The 9,264-nt window shown below is 30.1% G+C and overlaps 1 protein-coding gene across 2 annotated transcripts; it reads right to left on the bottom strand.

Annotated features, from left to right (window-relative positions):
- Nucleotides 1-1,632: 1,632 nt before the first annotated feature.
- Nucleotides 1,633-4,079, bottom strand: Twi (twist bHLH transcription factor). Of its 2 annotated transcripts, XR_013005281.1 has the most exons (3): nt 3,209-4,079; nt 3,077-3,123; nt 2,094-2,222 (listed from the first exon to the last, which is right to left on the bottom strand). XR_013005281.1 is itself a non-coding variant. In XM_076400928.1 (2 exons), exon 1 carries the CDS (start codon nt 3,999-4,001, stop codon nt 3,237-3,239), a length of 765 nt encoding a protein of 254 aa, XP_076257043.1. In that variant the 5' UTR covers nt 4,002-4,079; the 3' UTR covers nt 1,633-3,123; nt 3,209-3,236. The 2 variants fall into 2 exon arrangements, 1 of the variants encoding a protein (XP_076257043.1); XM_076400928.1 differs by having other exon boundaries at nt 1,633-3,123.
- Nucleotides 4,080-9,264: the final 5,185 nt, after the last annotated feature.

The raw sequence follows: 9,264 nt of genomic DNA, 5'->3' as shown, positions 1-9,264 counted from the left end.
CCTGGAAATCAAATGGATTTGCAAAGTTGTGCAGGATTTCGCCTTGAAACACGAAAGAAGATTACTTAATGATACTAACGTGGAAGCAAAACAACTGTTGGATAGCGCGCAGGATGTCAGGAGATTAAAACGAACAAAACCATACGAACTTGTGTGAACATTTAGTGTGTACTATTAGTGTAAACTAGAGCTATAAGTTAATAATTAATAAATAATTATAATTTTATAATTGAGGAATACATACTGATGTATTTTCTCGCACTCGTTTTGCTTGTTAATTAATCCAAATACATAAGAAAAGTAGTAATAAATTAATTGTAAATTAAGATTGTACTAAGCGTATCTAATAAAGATGTTATAAAAAAAAATTAATTTTCTGAGCATAAAAAAGCAAAATATCACGAAATAAACCTTCTGGAATCCCCATTTCAAAGCGCTTATAGCGTCATAGCATATCTTTATAGCATAGCTTTATTGAATAAATATTACTAGAGATATCACTTTAAAAAAAACTATTTTTCCCCAGACTTAGATATATTTCTGATCCAAACAAAAATTGAATGGTACCGGAAATATGAATGAAAGAATATGTAGCGATTAATAACACTCTGAAAAGTAATGCAGAAAACTCTTTACTATTAAATCTTGAATTTACAAGAAAACTAATCGCAAATTCATATTTATATATAAAATATAATTTATTTTTAAAATGTTTGAATTACATGCAATGTTGTTATCAGATTGTAGCGACTGCTAAGACCCTTTAGGCCTCCACGTGTACATCTACATTAAAATCAAAGGTTGATAATGCTAGTGGATTGGTCCCATGGTGTTCCCGGCTATAAAAGACCACCACGACGACGTCTCTCTCTTTTCTCCTTTTCTCTAACTTTTGTAACAGTACCACTTCCATATCGCTTCCATACTTCCTTTACCTAACCTCATTTACTGTCCATCCTCCTGTTGAACACATGTAGCATTTAACATATGAAATAAACAAATCTTTATTCAGGAGGTGTCTCAGTATCTGTTACCGTGCGAATTCCTTCCACAAAATAGTAGTGAGTGTTCCGATAAACCATCATATCAACAGCCACACATACCGATCGACAAGGCGAACATTCCTTTAAGCAATTTTAATATTGAAAATAAAGTTGGCGCAGTGATAAAGGCGACAGGACAGTGCACCTACTGTTGCGATAGTGGCGGATTTGAATCCTGCTGGGACATGGTCGTAAATTAATATTAGTAATTGTTTTAGACAAGAGTGCAAAATCGGACAAGGAAAATTATCCCAATCACGCCAGTAACCAGGCTGGGTAAGACCGGAGGTCTTCTGGGATGATTTCTAAGTTGGTCACTTGCTAGTCAGTAGGCTTAGTGCCGAGGACCGTGGTTCGGAGCTCACATTAAACTGTAAGTCTAGTCTAGATAAACCTCTATTTGGTAAAAGGAGACTTTAAAACATATATATTATATATATATATATATATATATATATATATATATATATATATATATATAAAAAATATTGAAGATAAATTTAATATCTACACTATTTAAATAACAACGGTACGTTACTTTCAACTACTGTTTCAGATATTTTAATTATAAAATAATACACGAAGATGTTATAAAAATATTTTATTTTTAACAAAAATAAATAAATACATTTCAATTTACATAATTGAATATACACCTTAAACATCTAAAAATTGTACAAATCAGCATAAATTTGGCATCTTCCTTTTTTCTCAATTCATATACTCGTTCGTAAATATATATATAAAGAAGAAGTATCAAATAGATAGAAAAAGATATTTTACTAGTAGTATAAAAATAAAATGTAATTGATAATATAAAACCCGCTGTACATTAGTTAAAACAAAAAACATTTGGTACCTATTTGGAATACAAGGATGTGGTGCAAAACAACCTCCATGAAACTGGAGACAATATACAAGAACAGTAAGAAAAACATTAGTCATTAATGAATACAAAAAAATAAACAGCTGCATCCAATCGTTCTCAACGTATCAAATTTAATTTTTTTTTATAAACTACTGGGGACATACTAATCCGTAATTATTCTTGCTTATATAAATTTATAATCTAGATCACAAAGCAAATGGATGTAAAAAATACCTCCTACGTAGTATACTGTTGTAATGCTTTTCCACTAAATGAACCAGTCATAAAGTGACTTACACGTCTTGTATTTCCTGTGGATAAATAAAGTCTTTAAGCAACCGTAAATATGTATATACAAAGATTGTTCAAGAAAAATAATCAGTTAACTTGAGAAACACTATGTTGCTGAGTCTCACATTAGTGAGTACAAGTATATTACTGACTAAAATACTGAAATATGTAAATTTGTTTTCTTGAAGAAGTAGTTTAAAAAATACACTAAGTAAATTGAAAAAATACATCGTTTGATAAAAATGTTATGTATTAGCATAGTTTTTGTATTCACTATAAATATAAATAATGCTTTTAAATAAATTTTGATCAACATTTATTATCTGAAACAAAATATACTGAAAAGTATGTCTTGCAACCGAATGAAGTAACGCCTTTTTCGCACAAAATAAGTGTATTCACTACAGAAAACAAATTATTGATGCTTCAGGACGATAACTGTGAACGAAGTCCGTAATTTGTATGAATGTTTAAACTGAATTAAGTAATTCTTAATAAATAAGATTTTAACAGAATAAGAACATTTTAAATACTACTATGACATTTGTAGTTTGAATAAAAATACACTTTTTCTTTGGTTCCATACCACCAGTTCGATCTTCTACGTATACTTAAGATATTGAAAATAATTAAATGAAATAATATTGTTTAAAGAAAGAATTTAAATAATTGCAGAATATTTTTTAAATCTGTTAATTTTTTCTCTAAACAATCCTTATGCCACACATCTTAACAAAATAATTAACAAATATATTAGTTTATATCACAGGCATGTTCTTTCAGTGGAAAAACGCGAAATAACATTATCAAAATCTATAATACTATATTATTAGTTATTCTTTTAGAGGGAAATTGTATAAATTGGTCAATTTACCATTGAATTTTTCACTGTCACTAGAGACTGGAACATTTTATCAGCAACTGCAATAAAAAAATGTTATTACTTTCTTTTAACCACGAACGTTGACTCGAGAAACAGAATTAACAAAATGTCTTTACTACTTACTTTGGGTAGTCAAGTTTTCACGATGGTTTCACCTTAAATCACATTGTTGTCGATTCAAATGCGCGTGTCCTTCCATTCTCCACATTGTGAACGCTCGGGACAATTTTTCGTGGGCTGTATACGAACACACATTTCCTAACACATCACTTTCACCAGGATTTTCCGGTGACGAAGTAGACAAAACGTGGTACAGAAAGTCTATGTATCTGGCGGCCAACTTCAGGGTCTGAATCTTCGATAACTTATCAGAAGGCAACGTTGGAATGCTCTTTCGTAAACTGGCGAAAGCCTCGTTTAAGCTCTGAGTCCTTTGCCTCTCGCGTACGTTTGCCATTATCCTCTGATTTTGTATGTCTTCGTAACTCTGTTGGGTTTTTCTCCGACTCTTCGATTTGCTGTTGTATGAATTCTCATCCTCAGAGTCCATGCTTTTTCGTTTCCTGCCGTACGCTCTTGTTTTCAACACTGGGTGCTCATCGTCAGGTTCCATTTTGATGTACGTGTTCGAATACGGGTACACAGAAGTTTCCTGAAGCCTGATGTCGGGTCCGTATGGTTTCTGATTAAAATCGTCATAAAATTTCATGTTCGTGGCGTAGTGTTGTTCAGGCATTGGGCTGGAAGAAACTGTGTACATTTTAAAAGCACTCTGGTGAAAAGCCGATTGATTCGATATCGACGTAGATATAAACTTATCGTTTGAATTTGTTAAATCGGTCAGTTTACTGGTCGGGTACTGGTCGTAATCTGGTGACGACGCTGGCGACATGGGGTCGTTGTGTATTTCAAACATTTTCGATTTTTTTTACCGAAATAAAGCGACTTTAACGGAATGAAAGTTGTGCGGCACTGATGGATCGGGCTGTTTAGCGGTTCCGTCTGAAAATGCGAGACGATCACAAGACGAGACCACACCAATCAGAAACGGGGTCGTCCCAAACCGTTTTTACTGTCTAGTCTATCCTTGTTCGCTCTTTAGGTAGTACTGTTCTCTATTTCAGTTCTCACTATTATTTTGAGACCATCCCATCTCTTCTTCCTTTGAAAATATTTCAAGCGAAATGAAGGCTATATGCTTCCACCCAATGAATTATTGAATATAGTATGTTGCTTTACAAACACATAGTTGCATTATTTATCCTAAGAATAAACAATCAATTTACAAAATACTTGTAAGTGAAATATATTATTCGGTAAAATTTTTGATTAATTAATCCTTAATAAATCTTAAAATATTTAATTATAAATATCGAATATTTAGAGAAATACATATACTTACATATCTTATAAAATATAATTCATTATAATATAGTTCACGTTAAGAATATAGGAGCTTAGGACAAAAATTAGAATTGTTAGTTTTATAGTGAATATTGATATATTATTATTAACAAAAAAAATAAGGAAAATAAAGAACAAATACCAAAATATTAATCAAAGATAATAAGAAATTTTTTTTTGAGTCCGGCATTGAAAAATATTTTAACTACATTGGTAATCTGTTTACTTGCATGAAAACTGAACTGGACCTTCTCATTGATCACATAAAAAGCAAGATAGTTTTTAACTAAAATATAGTATTGTACATTATAATGGTGTCAAGTAGCAGATACATGGTGACTCAAAAAGAAGAAAAACCTGAAGAAAGAAATATTTGATGGCATTTCAAAAGAAGATTTTTAAGAAACTTTTTAGATAGAAACTTTTTTTATAGTTATTAAATAGTTGTATGTGTAATAAAACTGGACAAAGAATGATCAGCCTGAGTATTGACCCGACTGGAGTGATTTTCTTTGTCGGACAATCACAAAACTTCAAATTACAACCATGTCCCAGCTAGATTCGATCGCTCGACTATCTCAAAAGTAGGGGAACCATCCTGTTGACTTGACCACGGCGTCGACCAAACCGGCACAAATAGACATCGTCAAGTACCATCAATTTCTGGTGATTTGCTTATAAATATCACAAAAAGGACGAAGATCGAATTTAGATTAAGATTAAATCATATCAAAGTGTTTTATGTTAAATAAACCAGCATGTGTTTTATAATAACAAACAAGAAAAGGATATATTCAATGTCCGGTAGGAAGTAGCAGTTAGTGCAACTACTCAAAAAAAGAAACTTTTATGACTACGAATATCCTGCATTATTATACGGATATAAAAAATATGTGGCATATATATACATCGAACTGTTAATGTAGATTGATATAATAGATTGTTTAATAATATGGAAATAAAATCTTAGAAGATTTACAGTTTTAAAATTGATTTTCTTTTTCAACACAATTTCCATCAATTTCCCTATTCAATGAATTATTTTTTTAGAAGAGACGGTGAGAGAGAGCTAAATAGTAAATAAACTGATCGCTGAAACAACTTATTTAATCAACTAATTTTGACAAAGACACTGTGAAAATTATTTAGCTTTGAAAATTATCTCGTTGCAATAAAACTCTAATGTTAAACTCGGCGTAAACATCATCCTTTAATATTTAATTATGTATAACTTAAATTAAACATTTGAAATATTACCATTAATTATTCCGACGACTAATAATATCACAAATCTGTTTAACCTATTCTTAAAATGTTTTTTAATAAATAGAAACGTACATTAATTGACCGCTTTTTTGTCCAAATTCATCCTTATTAAATGAAAATAAATTAGATTTATCAACGTAAAATAACACGTTTTGTTTAATAAAAAAATCTGCTTTGCTGGACGACTTTTCATTTTTCTGACCTTATCAAGATACTTTTATGAAACCGTTTTGAAAAGAAACACGTAAATTAATAAAGCCTAAGCATTGAGTGTAGATTAATTTAATTACCACAAATTTAAATGTTTCTACACATACTTAGCAAAAGTCCAACATAAAATGTAATTAAAGGGTACTTATTTTAAAACAAAGGTTTTAAAGGAAAGGTTATTTGTATAACCAGAAAATGGAAATATGTTTTGCAAACAACTTTGCAAGTAAGCGAAATAAACAGTGAAGGCTAATTTTATTTTGATTTGCTAATATTAGCGCCTCGAAATTGGAAATAATATAACAACCACACAATATCCAATACTATAGAAAACTTCACTCAATAAATGTGCAAGATCGTAACTATCCATTTTTAAAAAGTCATTCGATGTAAGGTTTTGCGATTTTGCATAGATGGGATGTTGAATAGTCTGAATCCTTACTTATAATCCTTCCTTAAAATTGTTTAGCATTTCGATATATATATATATATATATATATATATATATATATATATATATATATTCTTTCGAAGTGATAATAATTGTAACACTTACTAACTTGACTCAAAAAAACAACACAGTAACGTATGAAGCTCATCATGACTGTTGGACCATTTATATAAAATTTTATTTAATTGTTGATATAACAAGCATCAGGTCGAACAAAAATCCCAGAATATCACAATGAAAGTTAAAATATTATTTAAATTAACGGTACAAGACTTGCCTGTTGCTGGCTGCTGATTTAAATACTGATAATGAATGTTAATAATGCGGACAAAGGGATGTCGAGAGGGTTATTCCCACACTTATGTAGATCAAGAGCCTATATTTCTCATGATTTAAATGTTAAAACTTGTCAATATAAAATATCCATGAATGCTACTTATGATATATCATTAACAGCTAAATATATGAAGAAACAGATTGCCGTAAAGTTCATAAAAAACATTGGGCGTAATTCAAATCCATAAACTATTGGGGGCTCATAAGATTATAATGCTGTAATCTTCGAACCAGAATTCAGAATCAACTCAAATGAAGAACTACAGACAGTTAAAAATCAAGTATATAGAATTCATTTTGTGTTCTAACTCTGTGTTCTAAATTTGTTGTGTAGTTGGAACCGATAAAATATCCGAATGTGGAGCATGAAATAGCGAAAGGTAAGAGACCCTTATATTAATACTCTGTATTTATCGGCTCTCCCTTATTAATTTTTTGCTTTTCAGGTTCAGCTTTTATTCAAACACACTACAAAACAATATGTTTTACACTAACTGCAACAGAGACACCATAAGATTTACCAGTCGATAATAGAATCACCGTTTATAACCTTGAAACCCCTATATTGTTGTATACTTTAAAATTAAAATTTGTACTAATATCCAAAAACGGCCTTTCCACACACTGAAAGTGTAGAGTGTAAAATATATGAAATTTAACTTGTATCTCTAAAATTAAAGCGAAACGGTGCTTTTTATAGTGAAGAAGAAAATAGATGAGAACATTTTATCTGTTCCATCTAAATATTGATTAGATCGTAATTAAGTGTTAAAATACGAATTAACTACCTGTTTCACTCCCACTTAAGTAAATAAATCGACATATTAAGGTGAATTCATGTAAATTGACGGACAATCCTAGTCAAACTTGAAAATTAACCACCATCTGTGAGTCGAAAAGATTCCACACGCTATTTTAAACTTTGAAAATTATTATTGTCCCAGATCTTACAAAATACTTTTAAAATTACCTCAGATGCCACCCACCGTTTAGAAAGAAAACTCAAGGCAAAGTGTCAAGGCATCTGCAAATGTCGTTATGCTCCTTTGTAAACATCTCATTTGACAGCGGTCTTATTCAGTACCCACCCATAAACAAAATAATTTTAACCGAGCGATATTCTTAGGTACATGAAAGCGGCATAATAAATTATTCTATTAAAAATGCTTTAAAATCATGTTAATCATTATATTATACATTTCTTGATTTTTTACATATGTTGTTATGACATTCCTATAAAATACATTAATAAGTGAGTTAGACAAGCGAATAAATGCCAAATTTTCTTTTTGTACGGCTCTGGAAATTAAAGCTAATATAAGGAATCTAAGTTTAAATAAATTTCGATTATTTTCTACGACATAGCGACAGAATCTTCTGTTGATTTATAAATAATTAATATAAGTAAATGTAAATTAATGTAAATGTATTTTAAACAAAAATAATTTTCTAGCTGCTGCTATATTTTTTCTTTCATTATTTAACCGAAGTAATGAATCGAATGTGTGAATTAAATATACTATTCCAAGTTTAAAACTATGTTTCCTGATGATGAAATCAGTAAGTACCACTGGAAGCTAAAATATATGTTTTTCTAAATTATTCAACTTAAATGTCAAGTATCAATGAGTAATTTTATTTCAAACCTTACTTATTTATGACTAAATCTTTAAAACACTCAGGTTTACTAATTCCTATAGTCCTATAGATTATTAATAACTGGAATGTAATTTTTCTACAACTTCAACTTTTGTTGCAATAAGACAACAGTAAACTAGTTAAAATTCAACAAAAGAAGATAATGCAAGAAAATTTGAAAACATATAAATAATATTAATAATAAGTCAAGGACGATGGTTCAGTGATTGAGGCATGTTCAATTAAATATTTTTAAAAATTTAAGTAAATCTGGTTGAACTACTTATCAAGAAATGGCGGCAAAATTATTTCTTTATGTACTGTATATTGATATCCTGAAGTATTGTTATCAACATGATTTGATAAATATAACAATACTTAAGTAGTTTCCATATCTCTTAAACTAATCTGATAAAGGAATATCAATATGGACGACAACTTATTGATGTTCATATTTATGTATACAATATTACGATATTAGCATACAAATATAATGGAATAGTTTTTCATACATTTATTTTCATATAACCAAATACCACAATAGATAAAAAGTAGTGCATAATAAACTCATAATCATAGAAATGTAATGGTTACTAGGAAGACACACCCAGCTTGACCTAAAGTCGGTATTAATGAGTCAATTTTAAAAAACTATTTAGACATTGGGGTGCAATATGAGGTTGGACTAAAGCATCTAACCAACTACTAACTCAACGCTACCAGCATAGTTCTTCGGTTGCTTATCGCTACGTAACCAACGAAAAACTACACCTGATGTGTCGAAATCAAATGGATTTACTAAGTTATTCAAGATATCGCTCCAAAACATGAAGTAATGTAACTAAATCGTGGTAGAAGATTGAGGTAAACAAAC

The sequence above is a fragment of the Rhynchophorus ferrugineus genome, unplaced genomic scaffold (genome assembly GCF_030347505.1).
Source record: "Rhynchophorus ferrugineus isolate W39M unplaced genomic scaffold, kcgeb_rfMv2 rfM3, whole genome shotgun sequence".
NCBI lineage: Eukaryota > Metazoa > Arthropoda > Insecta > Coleoptera > Curculionidae > Rhynchophorus > Rhynchophorus ferrugineus.
This window is presented reverse-complemented; position numbering and strand designations above follow the sequence as displayed.